The sequence below is a fragment of the Mustela nivalis genome (assembly GCF_964662115.1).
Source record: "Mustela nivalis genome assembly, chromosome: 3".
NCBI lineage: Eukaryota > Metazoa > Chordata > Mammalia > Carnivora > Mustelidae > Mustela > Mustela nivalis.
Window position 1 is genome coordinate 43,671,502 of NC_139022.1, and position 27,832 is coordinate 43,699,333.

General features: G+C 42.9%; 1 protein-coding gene across 3 annotated transcripts in view; it reads left to right on the top strand.

Annotated features, from left to right (window-relative positions):
• The window catches only part of SNX24 (sorting nexin 24), a 163,876-nt gene that overhangs the window by 39,111 nt on the left and 96,933 nt on the right, over positions 1-27,832 (top strand). Inside the window, exon 2 of one of the 3 annotated variants that reach the window (XM_082724440.1) lies at positions 27,191-27,223. The exons of the other annotated variants lie outside the window; for them this stretch is intronic. Coding sequence (XP_082580566.1) covers positions 27,191-27,193 — 3 coding nt within the window. The 3' untranslated portion in view covers positions 27,194-27,223. Of the gene's footprint in view, positions 1-27,190; positions 27,224-27,832 lie in introns of those variants that run through there. 3 annotated transcript variants of the gene reach the window in all.

The window sequence follows — 27,832 nt, forward strand, 5'->3', positions numbered from 1 at the left end:
AATACAGTCCATTTTTTGAGAGTATAAGTTTGGGTTTATTACCTGAAGTTTTCCGTTGTGTCCTACCAGCAACAATGCATCTCCCCCCAAAATGCCTCTCATTATTCTGGAAGAGTAGTACACCATACTCAAGTTTGATCACATTACACTGGGTCTGAGTCATCTCTGTAGAATGCGTTGCTTCGTTCAGCAGTGTTCTTTTTTGAGTAGCCTTTTTGGGCCAGCCCGGAAAATTGATTCTGTGCAAAAGCGTGTGTTGCGTGTTACTTATTGACTTTGGAGCAGACTTGTGCAAGGCGGAGACTGTCCAGTAAGCAAAATGGCACTTCTGTCGGTGAGATAGGAATGGTACATGTAGGAATAGAGGTGTGTCATGAGGTCAGAGGTGTAGGTCTGTGTGCCGTTGTTAGCTCGTTCTTCCTGCAGACTTCTCTTTGTTTTTTTCCCAGTGATTAGTTTTGAAAAAATTTCAATCTACAGGACTGTTGAAAGCCAAATACAAGGGGTACACTTATTCACTCAAGTTCACCGCTTGTCACATTTTGTCACTTGTGCTTTATATATTCTCTGTGCCTCTTTGTCTTTTTTTTTCACATACGCCCTTTATTTTTCTTGGATGAATCCTTTGAAAGTACTTTCACCCTTAAATTACAACATTTCACTCCTTTGACTCACTGGTTACCCAGAGTAATGATCATTGCCTGAAGAAGGTACTATGTTGTTAGTTGCAAAATGGTGGTTTTCTAATTTTATCATTTTTTCCACATCTGTTATTTGGCATTCTTTTGTCAGGAAGAGCTTCTTATTCTACTTCCTCACTATAGACTCATGGCTTTTCTTTTTTTTAATTAAAAGTTTTTTTCTGGTAATGTCATTATTCTTCTTAATGCCAGATTGTCACACATTTGTCCCACGGAACCTCCTTCAGTTTGATTCTTTTTTTTTTTTTTTTTTCTGTTTAGAGTTTATTTATTTATTTGACAGACAGAGATCACAAGTAGGCAGAGAGGCAGACAGGGGGGTGAAACAGGCTCCCTGCTGAGCAGAGAGTCCGATGTGGGGCTTGATCCCAGGACCCTAAGATCATGACCTGAGCTGAAGGCAGAGGCTTAACACTCTGAGCCACCCAGGCACCCTCTTCAGTTTGATTCTTATGTCCTTTTGACATGACCCTGTTTGTCTTTGATCAACATTTCTTTCTGTCCAATGAGACATGCGGGCTCAGTTCCTACTTTCCCAATTCTGGGCTTTTCCAAGGACCCTGCTTCCTTTTAGTAGGGAATGGTATTCAGAGCCAAGATCTAGATGCTAAGTGTGCTGCTGGATCCTTCCAGTAGGTAGAAGTGGGAAAGAGATATATTGACATGTGAGCATATACACGTTTTAAATTAGGACTGCATTTTTTTGTATGGTTCTTCTTCATACCTAAAAATTGTGGCTTCTTAAGACCAACATTTTTCTAACAGTAAACTTAATAAAATGTAAGGCTTTGACACAAGTCTTTATGTCTTATAGACTATTTCCCTTTATGTTTGTGTCAGTACTCTTTTTTTTAAAGATTTTATTTATTTATTTGACAGAGATCACAAGTAGGCAGAGAGATAGGCAGAGAAAGAGGAGGAAGCAGGCTCCCTGCTGAGCAGAGAGCCCGATTCGAGGCTCAATCCCAGGACCCTGGGATCATGACCTGAGCTGAAGACAGAGGCTTAACCCACTGAGCCACCCAGGCGCCCCTGTGTCAGTACTATTTTTATAAGGTATTTATTATACATCCTGTGCTCCTGTACACGCTCACACACTTATCTCTAAATATCTCCACCTCTTATTATATCTCTGTTCCTTACTTTCCCTTTCATAACAGCTAGTATCATGCTAAGTATGATCTTTCTTCCATGATTATTTTTTAGTCCATATATCCTGGAAAACACTCCATCTGCGTTTGTAAGAAACCTGTATCATGGCTGCATGGTACTTCTTTGTGTGGGGTACTGTATCTGACCCACCCAGTCTCCTGTTGCTTGCGGATTTGGGGTTTGCTTTTACAGATAATACTTCCATAGCAAATGTGTTAGGAGCAACTACTGCAGACAAGGCATTGTCTGAGTATGGCTTGGTGACATTAGTGAAGAGTGAGGTGTATTTCCTGCCCTGGAAATGCTCACAGTCTTAGTGGAGGGAAGTTGTCCTAAGTGTGCTAGCCAGGAGAATGGGCCATATTGAATAGCCGAATATGATTTAAATGTTATCAGTAATTTGGAGTCTCTGCCTACCCATGCTCATAAAAGCAGGATGAAACAGATACATGGGAGTATATCCTATGCTGGAATCTGGCTTCCAAGGAAAAAATAAAAAGAGACCTTTTTTAAGTAGGCTCCATGGCCAGTATGGAGCCCAACATGGGGCTTGAGCTCATGACCCTGAAGTCAACACCTGAGCTGAGATCAAGAGTTGAATGCCTCCCAGGCAGTCCTTATAAAGCCGACTTCTAAAAAAAATTTTATTAACATATAATGTATTATTAGCCCCAGGGGTACAGGTCTGTGAATCCCCAGGTTTACATGTTTCACAGCACTCACCATAGCACATACCCTCCCCAGTGTCCATCACCAAACCACCCTCTCCCTACCCCCCACCCCCAGCAACCCTCAGTTTGTTTTGTGAGATTAAGAGTCTCTTATGGTTTGTCTCCCTCCCAGTCCCATCTTGTTTCATTTTTTTCCTTCCCTACCCCCCCAAGCCCCCACGTTTCCTCTCAAATTCTTCATATCAGGGAGATCATATGATAGTTGTCTTTCTCTGATTAATGTATCTCGCTAAGCATAATACCCTCTAGTTCCATCCACGTCATCGCAAATGGCAAGATTTCATTTCTTTTGATGGCTGCATAGTATTCCATTGTGTATATATACCAGTTTTTCTTTATCTGTTCATCTGTTGATGGACATCTAGGTTCTTTCCATAGTTTGACTATTGTGGATATTGCCTATAAAGCAGCCTTTTAAGCAGGGTAAATAGTCTTCACTAAATCAGTGTTTCATAGCTCCAACTGCTAGGTTTCATTAAGTCACTTCATTTTAATAGCACTTTCTAAAGGTAAATAGTGTTAGGGGAACGTTTCTCTTACTGGTATTATCTAGCTAAAATACTAAGTCTGTTTTATTGATTTTATCTTTTTTTTTTAATATCTAATTTTCACTTCCGCAAAGTAAAAACAAATATCATTCCACAACCCATTCATGGTTCTGGGGCACCTAGTTACCCTGGTTTTCAGACAGCTTGTTTGATTTTGTTTTAGAGTCCCCACGTTTAATGCGTGCTCTATTAGGATTCCTTTTTCGTTCCATGCATTTATTGTATGGTGTTGTAGAATATTTAATGTAGGCGTAGAAACATGTAATGAATATGTTGGCTTTGTTACATTCATTGCAAATTATGTTTGTTATCCGTATATGATGATTACAATTTTGGGGTTTTGGTTTGTGGTTATACCTGAACTATATACATCAGGGTTCAGGATTGAGCACAGGGACTCACGTGGCCTTGATGACCATTTTCTAACAGACTTGAGCAGCATTTGGCCTCTTTCTTTTTACGCTCCCCTGCCTCATTGTGTAGGTTTGTTCCACCTTGGAAATGCCCATTGACTATATTCCCACCTTGACGTTCATTCTGCAGTGGTCAGCCCCCTAAAACCTGCAGGTAGTCATTTTCTGAGAAAGTTTCAGATGAACACTTACTATATCTAAAGGACAGTTTTGTAAATTTTTAAAGTTTGTCTCAAGGATAGCTTACATTTTATTCTAAGTAAGCCCCCCAAAATATCCCACAACCCCCCCCAAGCCCCACGTTATGACAAAGCTAAGAGTTTATACAGTTTTTAATAATTGTGCAAGAAATGGTCATCTTTTGTTTCATCACATATTAATATGTTTTCCCTGCACTGCTTTCTCGTAATTCTTTTTGTAATACTGTCTTGCCTTTATGGTACTTAATCTTTTAGTATTTTTTTAAAAGATTTTATTTATTTATTTGACAGACAGAGATCACAGGTAGGCAGAGAGGTAGGCAGAGAGAGAGGAGGAAGCAGGCTCCCTGCTGAGCAGAGAGCCAGACCAGGGACCCGATCCCAGGACCCTGAGATCATGACCTGAGCTGAAGGCAGAGGCTTAACCCACTGAATCACCCAGGCGGGGCTCAATCCCAGGACCCTGGGATCATGACCTGAGCTGAAGGCAGAGGCTTTAACCCACTGAGTCACCCAGGCACTCCGGTACTTAATCTTTTAAATGGTTTGTGTAAATCTGGCATGCTACTCTGCTTTCCATACATCTCATTTCAAAACATTGCAAACCCTGCTGATTGGTTTTCAGCTTTCAGAATCACTGTATGGATGAATGCAGACTTGCTGGTGGTGGTAAAATATCAATGTTAAGAATTTCTGAGACTATGAAACAGTAGCTGTGGGTGACAGATAAGGAGAAGTTCAGGGGAAAGTTTGAAAGTACTGATGAGTTCGGAGTTATTTAAAGTTACAAAAGTAACCAGCAGAAGAACTAGAAATAAAATAACTTTCTGACACTGGGGAGGGATAAGCAAAGTGGGGAGTAATGTCATGTCATGTCATGTCCTCATCTTTCATAAAGAGGTCATTAGATGCTTTTTAAGGTTGGCAAATCAAAAAGGAGAACCAGATGCCTCTTGGTCCACCTCCAGAGGTAACTACCAGAGGACCTAAAAGTAGAAACCTTTAAAAGTTGTCTCTTGCTGGAGTAGGGAGCTTTTGCTTTCCCTCACAGTGCCTGGTTTACACATTTGTGTGCTACTATGTATACCAGTTACTTTACTAAAAAACAAACAAACAAACAAACAAACCCTAGATATTTATAATAGGCTCTAAAACAGAAATATACAGAGGAGAAAATAACCTAGAGGACAGGTTTAGCTGCTAACTTATCCGTGATTAATTTATTCCATTTTCATTAATTTTAAGTAAAACACGTTTTCCTTGTAACATGATGTCATCTCTAACTCATGGGATATTTTGCATGCAGCCTTAGAGGCCAAGAAATGTGCTGGTGGCAAGTTCATTGCCATTGAGATTTAGGACTCTGTACTGCTGAGGCAGCTTTCGGCCATCTCATGTCCTGCACCAGGGTGCAGGTGTCTTTGCTGTCTGGTGACCAGACACAAAGCCTCGCCTGTGTTGTGTGTGGCGTTAAATGCCCTCCGCAGAGGGACCACCTGTCACTCTGGTAGAGGACACTTCTGTGGAGTGTGTCTCATGAGCACCCCCCAAACCCTCCCTCTCCTGGTTAATGTGCCCACTTCGTCCCTGCCACCCTCCCTTGTGCCTCTCCAGCCAGCCAAGGATAATCTCCCCTGCCGATTTCAGCCCAGGTAGGGGCTGTTTTCACAATCAATTTCCCTGAGAAACAAAGGGAAAGGCCAAATGCACAAGCAAAAAATGCAACAGGATGGAAATGGCTGAGGTTATGAAACACAGCTCTTTGTTTTTAATCTTAGGATAATGAGGTTACAGATCTTTGGCACGCATGGTGTCCTTTCCCCTCTCCCTACCCACGACGGATGTGGCTGATTGATCCCAGCACTCATTCTGGTGACTCAGCCTTGGAAACCTTAGCAGTACTGTGGACCGGATCTAAGTCAGTCAGATTTGGCATGGGGGGTGTGTCTCCTATTGTTAAGATGGTTACATTCTGTCAGCAAGTAGACTTTGTGGAACTTCGCCCGCCAAATCCATGGCATTCTGTCTGGTTCCACCGGGTCTACCCTCCCTCGTACCTTGGTGTCTCTGGGACAGCCACCGTCCTGTATTCTTGGCAACCTCCTGTCCTGTCCCAAACCCTTCTTTTTCTAAAGATTCTTTTTTTTTAAGATTTTATTTATTTATTTGACAGAGAGAGATCACAAGTAGACAGAGAGGCAGGCAGAGAGAGAGGAGGAAGCAGGCTCCCCGCTGAGCAGAGAGCCTGATGCGGGACTCGATCCCAGGACCCCGAGATCATGACCCGAGCTGAAGGCAGAGATCCAACCCACTGAGCCACCCAGGTACCCCCAAACCCTTCTCTTTCTGTTTTAAAGTTAGACCACCTATAATTTACCAGATAATTGATGGGCACTCTGCTCACTTGTCCATATTTTTTCTACCTGATTTCTCTTGAGCTTTCCTTATAACTAACACTTGCACTTCTATAGTCTGGGGGAAAAAAAGTCTTGTAAGTCTGGTCTTGTTTCTGTGATAGACTATAGCTTATTTATAAAAGGACACCGTTTATTTATCATGGGCCCCACCTTGTTTATACAGCAGCTAATGCCTCCCAGCTACGACTTTCTTGGTTTATATGATTTTTTAAAATTATCACGTTCTGTGACTGCTCTCAACCAAACATACCGACTTTAGTGAGGTCTGAGGTTTAACTCTAACCACCAAAAATATCTGCTTATGGCTTTTGGAAAATGTGAACTGAATGGTGAAGGAAAGCCTCCAAGTCCTGTGTGTGTCTTTTTCCTGTAGTGCTCCCCAGCCTGAAACTGAACACCAGGAGTGTGGGCTTTCCTGGAGCTTACTTCCATCTTAGTTCGATACAGTGTTTCAGAATATTGTACTTAACTCAGTGTCATTTAACATAAGACGTGTCAACATAGTATCTCAGGGGCCTCTGCCTGTGTGTGACTTTTCAGATCTTGTCTGCTTTGCCTCATCATTATGCCAGTAGGTGTCACTGTGTACATTAAATGGAAATCGAAGATGTCATTAGTGAGAAGTTTCCAAAAGTATCATTACAGGTCTTTCCGAGAGCGCTCAATACTAAGCAAGAATGTATTTTCCCCCTTCCTATTTTTATGTTTGAAAATTGCCCTCTTAGGCTATTTTAAGAAAACATGACTGTGTTCTTTCTTTGCTCCGTCCACTACCTTACAACCTTGCATACAGGTAAAAATATCTGGTTGGGATGAATTTGCAAGACTCAGATGACAGTAGATAGTCATATTAATGGAAAGAGTGAAATGTTTTGCACGTGTATGTCACTCATAGAGCTTTATTGCTAAGAACTTTTTTGGCAGGGGAGGGGCAGGATTTCTTCCCTCCAAATATTTGATCACCATATAAGAGTATCCTGTAAATAACTGCAGTGATAAATCTTGTTTGCCACCTGAAGATTTTCTTATCAAGTTATTTTTAATACTGTGCAGATTAATTGGGGTTCTCTTCAGATTTCTTAATTTTTCCATAACAACAACAACAACAAAAAAACCTGTTTCGTGATGATGTATCATATAATATTAGTGGAACTTAATTATGTAAATGTTTGAGGCTCTCTTGTTCTTCTACTTATCCCTTCAAAAAAAGAGAAAGTATTTGACTTTGTGTCTTCTGTTGATTTGGGGGGAGAAAAGAAAGATAATCATTATTCATTTATAAGTCTTTGATGTTAAGATCAGCAGTATCATAGAATATATTCTTCATTTCAGTCCTACAAATTGAGACTCTACAAGTGTTTAGTAAGTTATGTGTGTGAGTGGGGGGTACGTGGGTGTGTGTGTCTGTGTATGCACATGCATGTGTGAATTTACTGGGGTCCGTTGTCAGAAATACTTCACTGTGACTTTTGCATTCTGAAGAAAGTTGATGTTATTTTCGGGCAGTGTCTTAGAGAAGATTCATGGTGACTCAGGGTACCTATGTGAAACTTGAAGGCATAGGCGTGTTGCTGTAGTGTCAGTCTTAAATCATCTTCAGCCTAATTGTCCCCCTTGTACGTAATACAAATAGAGGTGTGTTCTGTCTAAAGGCAAGGGGGAAATTGACTGCTAGACATAATATATACACATTTAAAACACAGTGCAGCTTATTTAAGATTCCTTTTCATTTATAATTTTATAAATTACTAATTAAAGTCCGAGTCTCTGTAGGCATTGTGGTGCTGAGCAGGGAGCTGTGTGCTGGGGGCAGGGGCATGGAGTTCAGGCCAGTCTTTAAGCGCTCGCCATTGTCTGTTGATGGGCAGAAAAGGGGAACAAGTGTTGTGAAGTTTAATTGTGGGTTGTGGGACACCTGGGTGGCTCAGTCGGTTAAGCGTCTGCCTTCGGCTCAGGTCATGATCCCAGACTCCTGGGATCCAGGCCCATGTCTGGCTCCTGCTCAGCAGGGAGCCTGCTTCTTCCTCTGCCTTTGACACCCCCTGCTTGTGCGCTCTGTCCCTCTCTCTGATAAGTAAATGAATAAAATCTTTAAAAAAAAAAATGTGGGTTGTAGCTGAATCAATGCTACATCATTTCTTAAAAGACAAAGTGAAATCAAAGTAAATATGAAAAAATATAAACATCTGTTAAATCTTGATACTGGGTAGATGTATCTCTTTGTACTGCTTTCTACCCACAGACTGATCTAATCGGTCTGGTTGGGGGTGTGGACATTGATCTCTTCGAACCATTCTGCAGGTAAGCATTGTGCAGCCAGGAGGGGAAGCGGTTGGTGTCCAGAGCTTCATATTATAAGCGGGTAGGCCAGACATGGTTGATGGAGCCATTCCCACATCAGAGTCCACGAACTGGATTCAAAGAACCTGTGTTTCCCATCCTTTGGTGAACATCACATATTCTTTGTTGGCGAGAGGCTTGCCGTGTATATACACTGGGGTGGTGGGAGGGGGGCTGTCGGGGCCATTTTTTGAGAGTTGCTTTCTCCTGATGCTGTTGTCCTTGACTTGAAAACTTTGCTCTTTGCCATTCGCACTGAAATAGCTTTCACCGCCTGCTGCCAGCCCTCAGCTGGACATCTCTGCCCCACCAGAAGGAGCACAGGCTTCTCTGCTCTCCTGCTGCTAGTGTTCACAACCACCTGGCTGGGAGTTGTGTCACTTTGGAGCTAGAGGAGTAAATCCCTTGCCATCCCTGGCAACAGAGGTTCTAAGTGGAGGGTGGGCACTAGCTGTAGCAACAGTAGCTTGATGGACCTTATTTTTGTAGCTATCATAAAGCGAATGGAAATTTGCCATTTGCACCGGAAAAAAATGTGTCTGTCTGATGCTTCTGTTGACTAGTATAAATTTCCTTCAACACTTACTTGGGCATTGACTCTGCTAGGCGCTTCCTACAGTGATGAAGAAATTCAGTGAGATCTCGGTTTTAAGGACAGCATATGCTCCTAGCATAATTCTCATGGTCGCAGTGGGGGTTTCTTAAAACCAACGATTCACTCACAGGTAGAAAAACTGTTGGCCTTAGTAGAAGCAGTTTTTAAACTGTGAAATACAAGAACTTTTTTTAAAAGATTTTTATTTACTTATTTGACAGAGAGAGAGATCACAAGTAGACAGAGCAGCAGGCGGTGGGGTGGGGCGGGGGAGCAGGCTCCCTGCTTAGCAGAGAGCCTGATGTGTGGCTCGATCCTAGGACCCTGAGATCATAACCTGAGCTGAAAGCAGAGGCTTACCACACTGAGCCACCCAGGCACCTCTATAAGACCTTCTTTAAAAAATTAAGAGCATGGGGTACCTGGGTGGCTCAGTCAATTAAGTGTCCTACTTGGTTTTGGCTCGGGTCATGATCTCAGGGTCATGAGGTTAAGTCCTTATGGGGCATCCATGCTCAATGGGGAGGGGTCTGGTTGAGACTCTCTTTCTCTGCCCCTTCCCCCCACACATGCACTCTCTCTCTTTCGGGAGATAAATAAATCCATCTTTTAAAAAATTAAGAACTGAGACCATGCAAATATATGCATTAGAAAGTATGTTCAAATTTAATTCTGTGTTGCCATATGGAAATGGGTATTGTGTGGTGTTAGAAAGTATAACTGGAGAAGGGTAAAATCTTACCTGTCAAAGACCCGAGAGCATGATTTTATTCCTTTACTAATAAAAGTATTGCTCCTTTATTTTTTTTTAAAGATTTTGTTTATTTCTCAGAAAGAGAGAGAGAGCGCGTGCGCGCACATGCTGGGGGGAAGGGGCGGCAAGCAGAGGGAGAAGCAGGCTTCCTGAGCAGGGAGCTGGACGTGGGACTCCATCTTGGGACCCCAAGATCATGACTTGAGCCAAAGGCAGACACTTAAACAACAGGTATCCCATGCTGCTCCTTAATTTGGGGGGGAAGTGATCTAGATATTTTACAAAGACAAAATACTGCTAATATGTGTTATGAGGGGTTATTCCATGTTACCTTGGTTTTGGATTGCTTGAAATTGGGCTTGTTTTCTTTTCATTGAGCGAGATTCTCTTAGGTCCTCACTGTCTGCCTTGTGCTGTGGGTAACACTGAGGGGGGTGTCAAAGATACATAAAAATGCAGTTTCTTTCCCACAGGCATATAGGCTGTTTGAAGAGATTACAGTTGCAACAATGAAAACTAGCTTATGGCTGGGACTAAAATACAAAGAGATAATACGGGGTCTTGGAATTTAGGGAAGACCAGCCTGAGGCAGAGGGGCTGGCGTGGAGTAAGTAGGTGTTTGGGCATTCTGGCCCCATTACTGCCCAAATCCTGGGCCTCATTCCTCCCGCTGTGTCTTTCACATACTCTTTCTCCACACTCAAGGTTTCCCTGACCTCTGACTCGTCCTCCTGTCACTGCTCTTTGGAGTTCATAAATTTATCTTCCAGAATCTTGACCCTCCGCCCTTTCCCTTGGAGCATCTTGGGCTCCTGTTCTATCTGACCTCAGCCTCTGGAGGTAATGACAGAGGCCAGCTGATGCCTGATCCAGGACTCTCCCCTGTAGGGGCTCATTTGGAATCATCCTGTCCTGTCTTCCTCTTACTCCCTGCCTGCCTCTGGGTATCTTTCCAGTCTCCGTTCAGGATGTCCTCCATGCATTTCATTATATCCATTCTCTCTCTCTCTCTTTCTTTTTTTTTTTTTTTTAAAGATTTTATTTATTTATTTGAGAGAGAGTCAGGGAGAGAGAGCATGAGAGAGGAGAAGGTCAGAGAGAGAAGCAGACTCCCCCTGGAGCTGGGAGCCCGATGCAGGACTCGATCCCGGGACTCCGGGATCATGACCTGAGCTGAAGGCAGTCGTCCAACCAACTGTCCCTGTCCATTCTCTCTTTATCTCTTCCAAAAACAAACCAAAAAAATGTTCTTTTGCTTTCTATATCTCTGAGTCTAGGCACCATCGTCTGCTCGGGCGCAGCATAAAACAGGAGGATAATCATTGTCTTTCCATGTGAGCCCTGTATATGGAGAACCATTGTCCAGCTCACAGACTTGCTCCTCTGAATCTCCTGCCTCCCTCCCCCCGATGGAGTTGGTTGCACTCACCTCTCTCCTTTTCATGTTTCCTGCTTACATCTCTCTCCTACCAACTCTTGCACTGTTGTGACAATGATTGAACAAGCCTGTCCGCTACTGGTCTGCGAGCTGGGACCTGCAGACTGTGCTTTATGCATCGCGAGCCGAAGGCAGAGGCTTTAACCCACTGAGCCAGCCAGGTGCCCCCAGAGTTCATTTTGTAAACAGCATGTTGAATTGGATTAAATACACGAAGCTGGGTTATCTGATGACTATGTAAATCACTAATAATTTAAGAGTCTATAACACAGAGACAAAAGTATAACTTTAAGATCATTTTTTCAAGCCAAGAAGCATATAATTTTAGATTTATAAAAAGGCATGAAACATTTTGTAACCTGGGGCACCTGGGTGGCTCAGTTCGTTGAGCGTTGGATCCTTGGTTTCCACTCAGGTTGTGATCTCAAAGTCGTGGGGCGGAACTGTATGTGGGGCTCTATGCTCAGCAGGGAGGATATCTGAGATTCTACCCTCCAATCCCGAGCTCTCCCTCCCTCTCTCTCTCTCAAATAAAGAAATAAAGGAGCACCTGGGTGTCTCAGTCAGTTAAGCATCAGACTCTTGATTTTGGCTCAAGTCAGGATCTCAGGGTCATGGGATTGAGCCCTCGGTCAGCTGCTTGCTCAGCACCCAATCTGTTTCAGCTTCTCTCCATCTGTCCCTCCCCCGACTCAGCATGCACACTCTCTTCCTCTCAAATAAATAAACCCTTAAAAACATGTAATAACCTTAAAAAATTAAGAAACAGACCCATATTTTTTAATGATGGGATGGAATTTAATGATTTCATTTGGAAATTTTGTGATTTCAACAACCTATCATTCTCAAGCTTTTCTTGCTCTAGTTTTTAAAACTACGTTACACCTGGGACATCTGACGAACTCCATAAGGAGCATGTGACTCTTGATCTGAGAGGGGTGAGTTTAAGCCCCACACTGGAAACAAAACTTAATTAAATTTTTTTTTTAAAGTTAAAACTATTTTAGATTTAACCCATGTAACTCAAGAATTTAGGATGCAAAAACCAAACATAGTATTTCCTGTCCCTACTATACCATTTAACTCTAGGACCAACTAGATACAATATTCATAAATTCTTGTTTTTAATTTAATATACATTATATTTATACATCTTTTAATGTAGTTATTGGAAAGTACTGTATACCTAGGAAAAGAAGAAAACCAGAACATACCTGCAGAGAAAATGGAGCATTTTAATTATAAAAAAGAGTCCACCAAATTGATTGATGCCACAAATGCAGGAGGTTATCAAAAGCATAAAAATTTAGAAACATTCTCTCTTCAAACAGATTCACAGAAAAATTATGTTTTTAATTATAGAGCATGGGACAGATATACTATGGTGCACCAAAATTTAAGGATCATTAAGAAATAAAATTCAACATTAAGCATATGGACAAAAACTTCCCGGGTTTGAAAATTCTATTCAGGATAAAGAAGATGTGAGATATATATATATATAATGGAATACTATGCAGCCATCAAAAGAGATGAAACCTAGCCATTTGCAACGACATGGATGGAACTAGAGGGTATTATGCTAAGTGAAGTAAGTCAACCAGAGAAGGACAGTTATCATATGATCTCCCTGATATGAGGAAGTTGAGAGGCAATGTGGGGGAGTAGGAAAGGAATAAATGAAACAAGATGGGATTGGGAGGGAGACAAACCGTAAGAGACTGTTAATCTCACAAAACAAACTGAGGGTTGGGGGCGCCTGGGTGGCTCAGTGGGTTAAAGCCTCTGCCTTCGGCTCAGGTCATGATCCCAGGGTCCTGGGATCGAGCCCCTCATCAGACTTTCTGCTCAGCAGAAAGCCCGCTTCCTCTTCTCTCTCTGCCTGCCTCTCTGCCTACTTGTGATCTCTGTCTGTCAAATAAATAAATAAATAAATAAATATTTTTAAAAATTAAAAAATTTAAAAAAAATCAAATGAACTCTGTAGGGTGCCTGGCTGGCTCCCTTGGAATATCATGCATGAGTCTGAGCCCCACATTGAGCATAGAGCTTACTTTAAAAAAAAATGAAATGAGGGGCGCCTGGGTGGCTCAGTGGGCTAAAGCCTCTGCCTTCAGCTCAGGTCATGATTCCAGGGTCCTGGAATCGAGCCCCGCATCGGGCTCTCTGCTCGGCGGGAAGTCTGCTTCCTCCTCTCTCTCTGTCTGCCTCTCTGCCTACTTGTGATCTTTGTCTGTCAAATGAATGAATAAAATCTTTAAAAAAGAAAATGAAATGAAATGAAATGAAAAACAGTACAATACTTTGTGGCCAAGGGAACATAATTAAGAATGCTAAATGTTTTTTCATCGATATTAAATCTGAGGTTTGTTTTTTGTTTGACTTTGACTTAAACTGCCTGGAGTTTCATTGGGAAAAATGCCTCTGCTTTAGCGGTTTGTATATGTTGAAGACATCCCAGTGCCCTGGGCACACTCCCAGTGGCCATCAGCATCTACACCACATCCCCCACTCCCAACTCTCACCAGTCACACAGTCAGCTCTTAGAGGCCTGGGGAGGGTATTAGCTCCCAGGAGGCATTTTAAGAAAGTGTGGAAGAACAGAGATGTTTCAGTTCAGAAAACTTCCAAGTCCTGAATGTCCTCTGTGGAACTGTATGCTAGAACACACAGTGTATATATAGCCCCATTCCGGCCGTACGGATGTAAAACAGGACTACCATAGACAAGTTCGATTTCAGGATTAGTTGGCTTGTTTTAATAGGTAAGAATCCTGATCTCATCTTGAGGGCATCTGCAAGGACTGGAAAATGGAAGGAGATGGGGGGCTGGCAGGTCAGTGCCTTAGTTCCTGACATTTGGGTTCATGGTGCCAGAGCCCATGAGGAGCCCGTGATTCTGGATCTTCACTGTGTTGGTTAGGGTTTGCCCTGAATCAGCTACTCATTCAGGAGTTTGGTAAATACAGGTACTTCCGGTTAACTGCATCCAAAAATCTTTATAATAGAACATCACAGCTTGGCCCTGGAAACACCTGCTTGGAGATCTGCCCAGGTTTTCTGAGCACAAGTTTACTGTTCTCCTTTTCCAGCTCAGATGTTACTCCTGTCTGTCTGTACGATTATGTGTGTAATTATGGTTTTCAGGTACCGGGACATTCCTTCAGATTTCAAATGTACATGAATTTCACCTGATCATTCTTTTTGCCTTTTTTTTTTAAAAAAACATTTTATTTATTTATTTTGTTAACAGAGATCACAAGTAGGCAGAGAGAGAGAGGAGGAAGCAGGCTCCCCGCCGAGCAGAGAGCCCAATGTGGGGCTCCATCGCAGGATCCTGGGATCATGACCTGAGCTGAAGGCAGAGGCTTTAACCCACTGAGCCACCCAGGCGCCCCCTCTTTTTTCCTTGTTAAACTCAGACCCGTCATCTGGTCCACAGAGTTGTAGATGTCTCAGGATTAATCATTCAGCCGCAATTAAGTAGCTACTCTGTGGCAAGGCCTCTGTTATGCCCTGGAGAGAGAATCGGAGTAACGGTTAAGCGTCAGGGAGTGGATGTGTATATAAAGTCAAATGCACGTCAGGCAGGGAGTCCCAAAAACAGCATGTATCTATAAAGAGCTCTAAGCACAGGGTGGTGTTCTTCTCCGTGGTTAGGTGACCACATAACTTACCATCTAAAGTGACGTACTTTCGGAAGTAAAAGGTGGCAGCATGGATCATTGTGTTGGGTTAGTAGTGGTAAATCGGGGGCAGGGAAGATGGGGTACATGGTCACTCTGCCCACTTATCACCCCACGCCTGGCTTGCCCTGCCTTCCACCATGCTGGCTATGTCTATCGTCTGTCATCATGCCCCTTCCACGGTTGTAACCTCCAGTTGTTTTGTATCGTAATCATTGTGAGTACAGCGAAACGGATTTGATTTGAGTCCATTTTTTGTTTCCATTCAGGCTTAGGTCACAGTGTGCGTGAGGCGAGAGTGTTTGGAAAATAACACGTGGTCTGTGGTTCGGAAGCCCTGAGTTTACACGTGCCTTAAGGCGTATGCTTTGGCGTGGGTGATTGAGAAGGAAGATTTTCTGCTTGTGATCTCACTGTACAGAAGAATGCAGCTGAAGCATTTTATATGGTGTGATTTATGAAATGGCAAAGCTTAGACTATTTCTTGAAACGTTTAGCATGTTTGAAATAAACACCCTTCACCCTTTTCTGCTTTTCTGTTGACTGTTTCTCCTGAAGGAAGCTGATACTGTAAGTACAAAGTCAGCTACAGTGGAAAGTCCCTTGTCCAGACCCTTGTAACTTCCCCGCTGGAGTCCTGGTGGTGCGGGCTTGGGTTTGGGCGGGGCATTGGTCGGTGTGCGATCACCCAGCCAGCTCTGCTCTGTGCATGCTGGCCGGGCAGTGTGTCTCCAGCCAGGCTCAGGTCTGAGGGGGAGGCCCCTGCACAAAGCAGGTCACAGTTTGAATGGAGTGTTACTGGAGGCCAGAGGAGAGCAGTAGCCTTTGCCTGGAAGAAAAAAGAGAAAGAAAAAAAAAAAAAAGGGAGAAAGAAAGAAAGAGAGAGAAAGGGGAACAGAAGGACCAGAGGGAGGGATGGAGCTTGGTAAGGGGACAATGGGAAGCTGGTGCAGGATGTCTGAAGACCCTCCTATCGCTCAGACTCCATTTTTTGGTTAGTCTATGGGGTTTTCTTTGCTTTTCTCTTCACTTCTTTCTTTTCTTCCTGTGCTCTATTCCTTGAGATTCTTTTGCTCTCTACCCTAAGGAGGAAAAAAAATTTTTTTTTTAGAGATTTTATTTATTTGTCAGAGAGGGAGAAGGAGAGAGCACAAGCCGGGAAAGTGACAAGCAGGCTTCCCGCTGAGCAGGGAGCCCGATGGTGGGACTCCATCCCAGGACCCCGAGATCATGACCTGAGCCAAAGGCAGAGGCTTAACAGATTGAGCCACCCAGGCATCCCTAAGAAAATGCTTTTAACTGAAAGTCTTCGTAAGGAGATAGGAAGGAATAGACCATAGTGATTTAACATTTATTAACCACTTTCTTAGGGTCGGAAAAGATGGGAGGTACTTTATATGCATGATCTCATTTACTTCCAAAAGCCATTCTTTAAGGTTCATCTGCTCTCAGCATCTCCTTTTATAGATGAGAGGCGAGTGGGGCAGTCCGTGGAGGCTAAACAACTTGGCTAGGGTCACACAGTAAGTGGGACGGACAGGATTCGAACCTACGGCCAGCCGTGGGCACCTGCCCATTCTTTGTCCTACAGCTGCCTTCCCAGTACTTGGATACAGGCCTGTGCTTGTATCCAAGTGCTGGGAACAGAGGCAGAGATCGGTGGGGCCTGTGTTTTAAATCATACTGATTCGTAAGCAAGAAAGTTACTCTTTCTCATGTAACTTTTCATCCTATACCATGTCCTCTAGTCCCCTAGAAAATTCTCCAGAAGCTTTAACTTGGCTTCACTTTCAGCCAGTCTCTCTATAAGGAAAAGAGCTGGCTTCAACCTCAGAACGTTCAGCAAGAAACACACCTTAAAAATGAATATTTCTTGGGGCGCCTGGGTGGTTCAGTGGGTTACAGCCTCTGCCTTTGGCTCGGGTGATGATCCTAGGGTCCTGGGATCGAGTCCCACATCGGGCTCTCTGCTCAGCAGGGAGCCTGCTCCCCACCCCCCTCCGCCTGCCTCTCTGCCTACTTGTGATCTCTGCCTGTCAAATAAATAAATAAAATCTTTAAAAAATATATATTTCTTTTCATACTCATCTTAAAGTTATCTTTACATTTTATTGAACTAGAAAAGCGACTTATGGAAAAATAAGTCCAAAGAGGATGCAGATGTGTCCTGGTTGGGAGGCGCGCGGTGTCTGGGAATTCGTATATCGGGAGACCACTCCCAACTCAAAGGAGGAATTAAAAAGGAAAGATAAAGGTCAGACAACTCTCAGGGTGAAATTTTCATTTTTTTTTTTTTCCCCAGAAGTCCGGGAGGACTGGTAATTTTGTCCCTTGTGGTGTTTTCGTTTTCCTGGGACTCCATTATGACAAAATATTGGGAGTTTGGCTTAATGACCCCTATTCCAGACATGTACTGATTTAAATTTCACACTCATCTGTCTTCAATGCCATGGAAATAGCAGGTAGTTACAACCGTTCTCTTCAGAACTGAAAGGAACAATTTGTATGCAGAGGGCCTTAATCTGGTATTTTAGTTCTTAGAAATTCCTATATTCTCTGATTTATAAGTTTTAAGTGTTTTTCAAGTTACCCATTTTTTCCCCCTGACAGTGTAACAAGCATCAAAGAAACGCCCATTTAAACTTCTTTACCCGGTGGCATAAAAGTTTTCCACTGAGCAGTTACAGCTCACTAAGTGGTAATTCCATTTTTCTTTTGGAAAGGACAGCACAATTAGATTTTAGTAAGATTGAGATTTCAGTGTCTCTTGGTGCATTTATCAGGACAGATTCACAAGTAGTTTGCAAGTGTTCATGGACAAATCAGCTTAGGAATCCATTGATACCAGCACAAATAGATTGTCCTCATCACCACGTAGACAAAACAGTCAGGAGATGGGGTTGGGGCGGTAAGTACTAGTGGCAGGATATAATGAAGTTGTATTCCATTAAGCTCTTGTGTACGGGGGGCAAAATGTCATCACCTGAATGTGGCTGCATTTCTGTGATACAACCTCATCTGTTCCGTCAACTAGTTTTGCTCTGATCAATAAGCAGTTTTCTGTGGCCTTTCACTGCTGTCAGATGTCATTGAGTGATGTAAATGCACGTCAGAAACTAGAAACTTGACAGCTCACCCGGAGTGGGAAGGGAGAGAGAAGAGGGAAATTGCTGCGCGAGACGTGGTTGACAGCTGACATCTCGGGGTAACTGATTGGATGCCAGCAGCCGGCCCTTTTCCCGTATACACACGAAGGAAAATGATCCTGGGACATGTAAAATGCAGAACAGATGTTTTAAAATAATTGAAGGGAGAAATTATTATTGTAAACGATAGCATAGTGCTTGTGTAGATTGTTTATATGAGTTCTACCAAGAATAATTGGTTGCTGTTAGTTTTTGACTAAGAACAATGAAGTCAAGTGAAAATAGGGTATTTCTGTCCATGTTCTCCATCACCTACTGCCAAAACTATAATTAGGAAACTTTGTGTCGGTCCAGAAAGAGATGTAGCCAAAAAGACATTTATTGTAACAGTACCCACACAATGGGCTATTAGGGAGCAGGAGAAGGAGGGAAAGTATATGTCCTCACACGGAGAGACTGCCGAGGACTACTGCTAAGTTAAAAAGCAAGAGAGAGATGAATGTGGAATGTGGGCCTTTTGTGTAGAAGGGAAGCACGTAAGACTGACTCGGTTCACAAATGCACGTAGCTGGGCTGGAAGGACTGTTCGTGGTCGGTACCCAGAGACAGAGTGACACGTGTGATTTGGTCGAAGCGTGATCCGGGTTTCAAGGGAGACGTCACTGTTTAGCGTTTCATATCTTTTTTTTTTTAAGCTTTTAAAATCAAAAGAATGTATTACCTGTGTGAGATACTGAATTACTAAGACATTTATTTATTTCACGTTGAAAATTGTCTTCAATGCTCCAAAAGAAAGGCAGTCATTACCCTATGAACCAAGCACATTCAAAGAGCACCCTGGGTACGTTCTTCATTAACAAAGCTAAAGAAGGGCATTCGGGTATATTAGAATGAGAGGTTGTTAAATACTAGCTTATATCATTTTAATATCATTGACTAAAACTCAGGGACACTCAGGTGATAAAGTCATGACCTATTATTTGCTGAGCGCTTACCATGTGCTAGACACGGTACTGAGTACTTTATAAACATTATCTTATTCAAATCCTCACAAGGAAAATGCTATCTCTATTTAACAGGTGGAAAAACTGATGTACGGTGAGCTTAAATAATTTACAGTGGACACATGGCCAGTAAATGGGAAAGGTGGGATTTGAACCCACGTCTTTGGTCTCCTGAGAGAAGTGTGGCATGAGTATCAGAGTGGAGAGAGCTATAAACCACAGGGCTGTGTGTATCCTATGGGGATGGTTGCCTTAAGCTGGTGCCTGCCTGCATCAGTAAAGTGCAGTGTGAAATCTCTGGGTGTCCTTCACTGTCCCCAACAGGCTGGTTTCCTTTGTAAGATGACATTGACATGGGGCACACTCCTTCCAGCTCCCACTCCCACCTTAGTCTTGTACTTACCATGGGTTAATCTCTTTGTTTGCTCTGAATTCCGTGGTGGAAAGACCAGGCCTCTTTCGCTGCCCCCTGTGTTCAGCTCAGAGTCTGGCTCATAAAAATATTTAATAAATATAGCTGAGTCTTGAACACCACAGGGGTTCAGGATGCCGGCTTCTCCCACACAGTTGAAAAGCCACCTATATCTTTCAACTCCCCAGAACTGAACTCCCAACTTGCCTGTTAAAGACCCAAAGCCTTACCGGTAACAGTCAACTAACATATTTTGTCTGCTCTATGTATGACATAGTATATTATTACAATAAAGGAAGCTAGAGAAGACTTTAAAGAAAATCATAAGGAAGAGCAAATAAATTTATTGTGCTGTATTTGAAAAAAATCCACAGGTAGGTGGACATGTGCAGACCAAACCCGTGTTGTTCCAAGGTCAACTGTACTTGCGGGGCGGGGGGGGGGGGGATGACTTATATTCAGAGGCAGACCCTATAGTAGTCACTGTAGATTACACTGGGGTGGTTATCTTGTGCAAACTACCTAATGGAATAATTCTTTCTAGGGCATGCCTTTTTCCCTAATGAGGAATGCAGCATTGAGGCCAGAATGGACTGAGAGCTTGTAGGTTCAAGGCTAAAAGATATCAGTTTATCCTATAAATAGTCGACCATCACTTCACTCTTGGGAATAACAGCTGTAAAGGCAGAAGATTAGGAAGTTAAGAAAATCACCAGAGATAAGGTTTACTTTGACGATGGGAAACTTAATTGAAAAAAATCCAGCAGAACAAAGTTGCTTTAAGACATTAATCCTGCCATTGTGATGTTCAGGATTTGAGATACTCTGCCTAGTGTCTGAGTGCCTTGAGACCTTCCCCTTCTGGGCTACAGGCCAGGCTGTTCTGTTCGTGTCCACTCCATTTCTCCTCTTGTGTATTTTCGTTTTTACTTTTGAGATTCTTTTCCTCTTAATTTCAAGACCAAGGTTGTAAGAATATGGGAAGAGATTCCAAATTAGGGCCATCCCCACTACTTCTCCGTCCTGGAATCTGACAGGCTTTGATGAGCAAGAGGATGGGGGTAAGAGGTTTAGTTAGGTAGGGGCAGCTCTAGTGAGGATAGAGACAGGGTGGGCAATCCTGACCATGTCCCCCTTCAATCAGATTTCAGTGGAAGTGGGGGTTGGGGGGGAAGCCGCTAACACACACATGGGAAACCGCTTTGGTTATATTCAGTCTGCTCCCTGCCGGTCCCCTTTCCTACGACAGGCCTCCGAACCTTCTCCGTGCTTTGAGGCAGTTTCTACAATGCATGAATAGGCTGCAGATACGTTTGCTGAATCTCCACAACCATGTCACCTTCTCCCAGCTTGGAACCGGGACCTTGGTTGGAACTCCCCTCTTAGGTACTGGAGGCCTGTCACCAGCCTCGTCATTGCAAACTTTTGACTGGAACCCAAAGTTGAACATTGTAACATGTAATCCCTGTCACTAATAGATGACATTGCTTTGGCCTGATGAACCCTAACTTGGAGATTATAGATTATGGCCCATCTCTATATAGAGCCCTATTATTAGATTAGCCTGTGGAGTTAATCTGGGGACATCACTGTTCTCCCGCACAGTATCTTTCATGGGACAACTCAGATAGTTCCCCTCATTCACAATTCTGCTCCCTCAGTGGGTTAACCTCGCTGGTGATTCTGGCATTGCTGTGTCCATTTGCTTTGATGAGGCAAATGGTGATTGTCCCTCTGCCTTTCCTCTTCCTTGTTCCCGCTCTCACGCCCCTAGGTTTTCTTGATGTTTCCTCTATGAAGACCTGCAGGCAGCTGAGTTGCATTGCTTCTGTTGCCCAGGAGGGGGCTCCACACCTAGCGGGTGAGCTGGAGGACCCCTAGCTCCCTCGCCTCCCCTCCTCAGACTGGGGCCCACAGACCTAGAGTGGTTTGCTCTGTCCTTTCCTCGTAACTGCAGAGCAGCCTTCTCTCTGTCTTTCATGGATGAGGAAGGGAGAGAAGGCTTTGACGAGAAGGCTTTTAAAACGTCCTCCAGACGTCATTTTAAAAATATCTACTTATCTAGTTGGTTTTTTTTTTTTTCAAACTTTTAAAAGCCCAGGGTATTTTTTTTTTTAAGATTTATTTATTTATTTGAGAGAGCGAGCACAAGCAGGGGGAGCTGCAGGCAGTGGGAGAGGCAGGTTCCCCACTACGTAGGGAACCTGATGTGGGGCTTGATCCGGGGACCCTGGATCATGACCTGAGCCAAAGGCAGATGATTAATCGACTGAGCCGCCCAGATGCCCTAAGGGCCCAGTTTTAAACTTGTTGTATGACTGAGTCCATTTTTAATTCACCGTGGTGTAATTACTAAGTGCTTACATGAACAAGTTAAGAAATACTAACTTTTTGGTGTGGACCTTTGGAAAAGACATCAACACCTTCATACTCCATCTCCTCCATCTCTCCGAACTTCTTAGAATCCATTATTTTGCAGTCAGAGGGATTCTTGTGGGTCATCTCATCCAGGCAGCTCCTGCTCATTTGGTAAAGGTCAGGGGGTCATTAATGTGGCCCAAGAGGCCCAGCATGATCTGGCCCCTGCCTCCCTACGGGCTACTCTCAGTCCTTCCGCCCCGGGTCCCGGTTGCTCAAGTGCATCTGCTACTTTTGTTAAATGAACCTTCCCCTCAGACTCAGCTCCCCCTTAGATCTCTGGTCTTCTTGGCTTTCTCAGAAACTGAGGCCTATCTGGCTGTGGTGTTAGATGCTCTCTTGGCCATCTGCCCTTGCCTTCGGAGCTTTTGGAGGACTGCGTGTCGTGCTGTTAGTTCTGTGTCCCCAGCATCTAGCCCATGGTGACACGCAGAAGTGATCCCTACGTTCTTACTGAGTAAGTAAACTGTAGCCAGAAGTGAAGGCAAGTGATGTGTCTCTTATCTATGGCTACTTAATATTGGAATTAAGACAAAACTCACAGAACTTTCCACTGTCTGGGTTTTGTTTCTTTATTAGTAGTCTGTGTCCACGCATGTGACTTGCTCATTCTGATTGCCTGGGGAAAATGTGCTCCCGACATTCCTTCCAGGGAGACCTGGATCTCTGTGTTCTGTCTCCTGCTCCTCTGTGGGATTGGTTCCTTCTGGCACATTCCTCGTGCCCTTTTTTAGGGATCATCCAAAGCCCTTCTCTGCTGTCTTGGTGTTTAAGGCTAGAAGTTAATGTTGACCCATTTGTCTTAATTCTCTCAAGCGACTCTTTCAGGTTCCGTGTTTATAATTGCTAGTGCTTTTGTATCTTAGGAGCTTTTACGCTGAGTCCCAATCTCGGTGCTTCCTTATAAAATGCTTTTGTTTTGAATAATAGATGTGGGGCCTTGACTCTATCCATCTCAGATTCTACGTTGGGTGTTCCTATGGCTTAATGACACGCCTGCCCTGGTTGACTCACTTTAAAGAAAGAGGCTGTTTACTTAACAGTGGCATGTCGTCTGTTTTCCCAAAATACAATCTCTGGCCAGAAACTGGGTTGAATTGTAATCCCTCCTTACATAAGCTGCCTGGAAACTGTCAGTTCAGCCTTATCTGGTGGGTGATTTGGGATGCTGGGTCATTATGCTTGCATGGCAAACTCCAAGTCATGATTCTTTTTCTTGGTCCTAGACTGTACAGAAAATTTACTGGCTGGTCTTAATTTTGTTATTGGGATCGACAAAACTTCACAGCAATCCCTTCTCATTTGCTCTACAAATACTTACAGTCCGCTCCCCTGGGCTAAACATACCTCCTTGCTCCTCAGGTGCCATAGGGATAAACCTCAGGTCTTGTGGTGGCTTTTCCACAGAAAAGACTGTCTCATGTGACAATAACATTCTGAAACTGTGGCATCCAGACCCAGCACAGTACACCTTTAGATGGGTGACTCAGTATGGACCTGGTATACAGGTTTTCAATTTCATTATAGAATTAAGGAAGAAACATATTGTTGGCTTGCTTGCTTCTGTTTTTAGTTTTTTTTCCAGTGGTTCCACACTTTCTTTCTTTTTTTTTTTTTTTAAGATTTTATTTATTTATTTGACAGAGAGATCACAAGTAGGCAGAGAGGCAAGCAGAGAGAGAGGGGGAAGCAGGCTCCATGCTGAGCAGAGAGCCCAATGCGGGACTCGATCCCAGGACCCTGAGATCACGACCTGAGCCCAAGGCAGAGGCTTTAATCCACTGAGCTACCTAGACGCCCAGCTCTGCACCTTAATGGAGGAGGATTTGAAGAAACCACTGCAGGCTGGTTTTCAGTTTGCAGATAATGGTGGTAGTGAGAACATTCATCATCACTTTCCAGTCCTTGATGTTGGATTCTGTCCAAAATCCATCAGCCTACATTCTAGAAATCATGAAGTGAAGTTCTTTACGTATCATTGAAATTGATCTAAAATTTAGAATGGTTGCTGCCGCTGTATGGTGTTCAAGGTAAATAATCAGCACTATTTTGAATGATGCCGACAAACCAAAATGTTAAGAACAATGAAGATTTTTCCAGAAAGTGGAAAAAGTTGCAGGGACAAGGACTCCTATGGCTTTATTCAATAATTAATTTTGCAAAAAGGCTGCCCATGATGGTATTTTGGAGAGCAGACCGCTGCATGGTTATGAGGCTTTTGAAAAGTCATTTATTTTTCTGATCCTTAGTCTTCTTTTCTGCAAAATGATGACATTCACCTGCTCCTTGTGCCACTCGTGAATTATTAAATAATATCACCATAGTGAGATAAGGACAATTAACTGATTGGTATGTGACTGTTCAATTTCTCAGAGGCATTTTAGCTTGGGGATGGTGGTACCATTCACAGAATTTGTTGTTTGCCCAAGACCAGTGTTAAGTGACCCATAGTGAAAGCTCCACTATTTGCCGATAAATGGAAAGCCAAAGTCTGTAATTTGGATGACTCCCAAAGAAGTTGTATCCCCCATTTATATCTATAGCTATTGCTTAATAGGCATTTTGGAAAATTTGGTGTATATCATTGGGTTAACAGTTCCATATATTGGTTTATATTAATTATATCTTTCTTCTTGTATCAATTTTAAGCCTTAGAAGTCCTGTCCTGTGTGTGTTACTGAACTTAGCAGGAATTAGGAATTTAATAAATTTAATAATTATTATAATAATTAAATTAATAAATTTAATAAATATTTCATAATAAATATTTCATAGAGCTGAAAGAATACTTGTTGGCCGTCTAGTTTAACATTCTCACATATTTACAGATGGAGGGAAAAAGGAAATCCAGGAAATGAAGTGGTTTACCAAAGTCACAGAGTCCTGAAGAAAGAGCAGAGGGACATTTCGGAAATGTCATTTCTTCCTCTTTAGAACTTCCTCTTTAGCACTGCCTTTGAATAAAGTTTAAACAAGGATGAAGACGTGCATTTTAAGAGAGCACACTTTATATGCTATTTTAAATAGGTCTCTCCACGTAGAAATCCAAGGGTGTATATGTCTAATCTGTAGAAAAATTTATTTTATGCTCTAGGTGCAGTTACAACTTTTTACCACTTATTAAGACTTCAGAGATACAAACCAGTAGCTCAGTAATTGCTTTCTTGAATCTGCCTGTAATAATTACATTTAGTAAAGCTGTATCGAAAATTAGAAAGGCAGAGACTAATGGAAAACTAGATTTTTCACTGAATTAGAAAGCAAGACAATCCATATATTGACAACACTTCAAGTTGAAACAGATCAGGAAAACTGTTTTGGACTGTTTGTGCAAAGCGGCAAACCCAGGCCTGATGGGCAGTGGCATCCGCATTTTATGGAAGCAGAGAAACTCCAAGAGATCTCATGTAAATCAGCATGTTGCAAGGAGAGAGTCCAGGTCTGATTTAGATACAAGTCTTTTGAATCCTTTAAAGCCTGGAATTTCCCCTTGGTACTAACAAAGAAGTAAAAAATGAAGAATTGTGTTAATGAAGTAAGAATACCTTCAAATTAAAAACAAAACTCACTTGGGGGTCCTATCTTGCAATCAGGAAGATTACCTGGACAGGAAAATGGCGGACGGGCTTCCCATGGCTTGCTTCTGTGGTGGTTGGTGTTGTGTTTTGACTTAGTGGCCAGAAAAACTAGTCATTTTAGTTTCACTGCATTTGAGAAACCATATTAAAGATTTTATTTATTTATTTGACAGGCAGAGATCACAAGTAGGCAGAGAGGCAGGCAGAGAGGAGGAAGCAGGCTCCCCAAGGAGCAGAGAGCCCGATGTGGGGCTCGATCCCAGGACCGTGAGATCATGACCTGAGCTGAAGGCAGAGGCTTTAACCCACTGAGCTGCCCAGGTGCCCCTGAGAAACAATATTAAAGAGATCCCAACAGGATATCAACTCAGAATGGTTTAGATATCAGGGAAAAAATTACAGCTGAGATACAATATGTTAACTAAAAAAAGCGAAACAAAATCGATAACTCTTTTTCAACTGTGAGGTGGACAGAATGTATTTGCACAGTAGCCAAGACGGGGTCCCAGTGGCCTCGGATGCTTCACCTCCCCACCTGGCACCAGAACGGCCACACACTTCACGGACAGCAGGTCATTGAGCCCCTGTACTGTGGAGGTACAAAGTTATGAGAGCCTTAGAAGGGCTAAAGGGCTTGATGCTACATGCCACACTATCACTATCACTAGGTGAGTCCCTCTGATAAGGAACTGATGGTCACGTCCATCCCATCCTGAGAATGAATGCATGTGTTTGTTTGCTCACAACCTGTGGCAGTGGGTTGTGTCTCACTACCATAAGAAGAAACCTCTAGAAACTAGGGAATTCAGGCAAATAGTCATATACAGATGATAGCATTTGCTTTCAGACCAAGGAAGAAAGACAGGTGAGCATTTTGTAGAAGGAAAGGTAGCCGGTGGAACCTGAAAATGGCTAGAAGGCGTGTGTTTTAGTCTCTGTGAAAACCACAATCTGGTCCAGATCAACCCAGAGCTTCCATTTCGTGGAGTCCCCTGATTTCAGAGCCAGAAGCTGTGCACAAGGTGGAGGAGGAGTAGGGGAGGAGCAAGGTTGTCTGCTTTGAGAACTGATTTGCTGTTTGGTTAAGGCAGAGGTCATGGAAGGCAATTCACTGAACAGAATCTGATCCTGAAGATAGTGGTTTTGAACAGTGAGGTGAGCATGCCCGGTTAGTTGCAGATAAGTTAGCATTTGTGGGCCCTCATCAGCGTGTAAAGCATGGCATGGAAATGTGCACATTGCACAGGCTTTGCCTCAGAGCACATTTGGAGAAAAACACCTCTGCAAGCAATACGCAGGGGCCATACATAAGAAAAATCGTATGCATGGGATTGAGCTGAGAAACGACTTTCCTGTCTCTTTGGCTGATCAATGCCAGAGAAGGACTTGGAACCCAAGACATTTGTTTTACAATTTTTTGTTTCTCGTTTAAGACATTTTTTCACTCAGAATTTTAGAGAAGGCTGTGAAATACCTATCTTCAGTGAGGAAAAATTGCTAGGGGAAAAAACCCTGAAAAGTGAACAAAAAAACCTTATGTGTTCCTTGAAGACATCTGGGTATTTTTTTTCCCCATCTTTTTTTGGTACATATGTACATGCACTGTTATGATCATGTATTTACTTTTTTTGTTTTGTTTTGTATTGTTTTTATTTAAGTAATCCCTCCACCCAGTGTGGGGCTTGAAGTCATACGCTCCTCTGACTGTGCCAGCCGGGTGAGCCTTTCAAAACGCAAAACACTGTACTCTTTTATAGGCAACTCATGAATCACTGAACTCTACCTCTGAAACTGACAATACATGCTATATTAATTAATTGAATTTAAATAAAATAAAAAATTTTAAAAAGTGTACTCTATGTAGCCTGTGCTTGCTTAAAAATTTTAACAAGGTCAACAATACCATGTTGTGTCAGTAAATCTGAGACATGATATGAATGTGCTGTCATGTACCATCCCTTTAAATACTGGGTCGTTATAGTTGTTTCTAATTACAAATATGTGTTTTTCACTTTTTTAAAAAAAAAGTAATCTCTGTACCCAATGTGGGGTTCAAACTCACCACCCTGAGATTGAGAGTCACATGCTCTACCCACTGAGCCAGCCAGGTGCCCCTTACTTTTTCACTTTTAAAAGTCATATTTTGGGGGCACCTGGGTGGCTCAGTCATTAAGTATCTGCTTTCGGCTCAGGTTATAATCCCAGGGTTCTGGGATCAAGTGCTGCATCATCAGGCTCCTTGGTCACTGGGGAGCTTACTTCTCCCTCTGCCTGCCTCTCCCCCTACTTGTGCCCTCTCT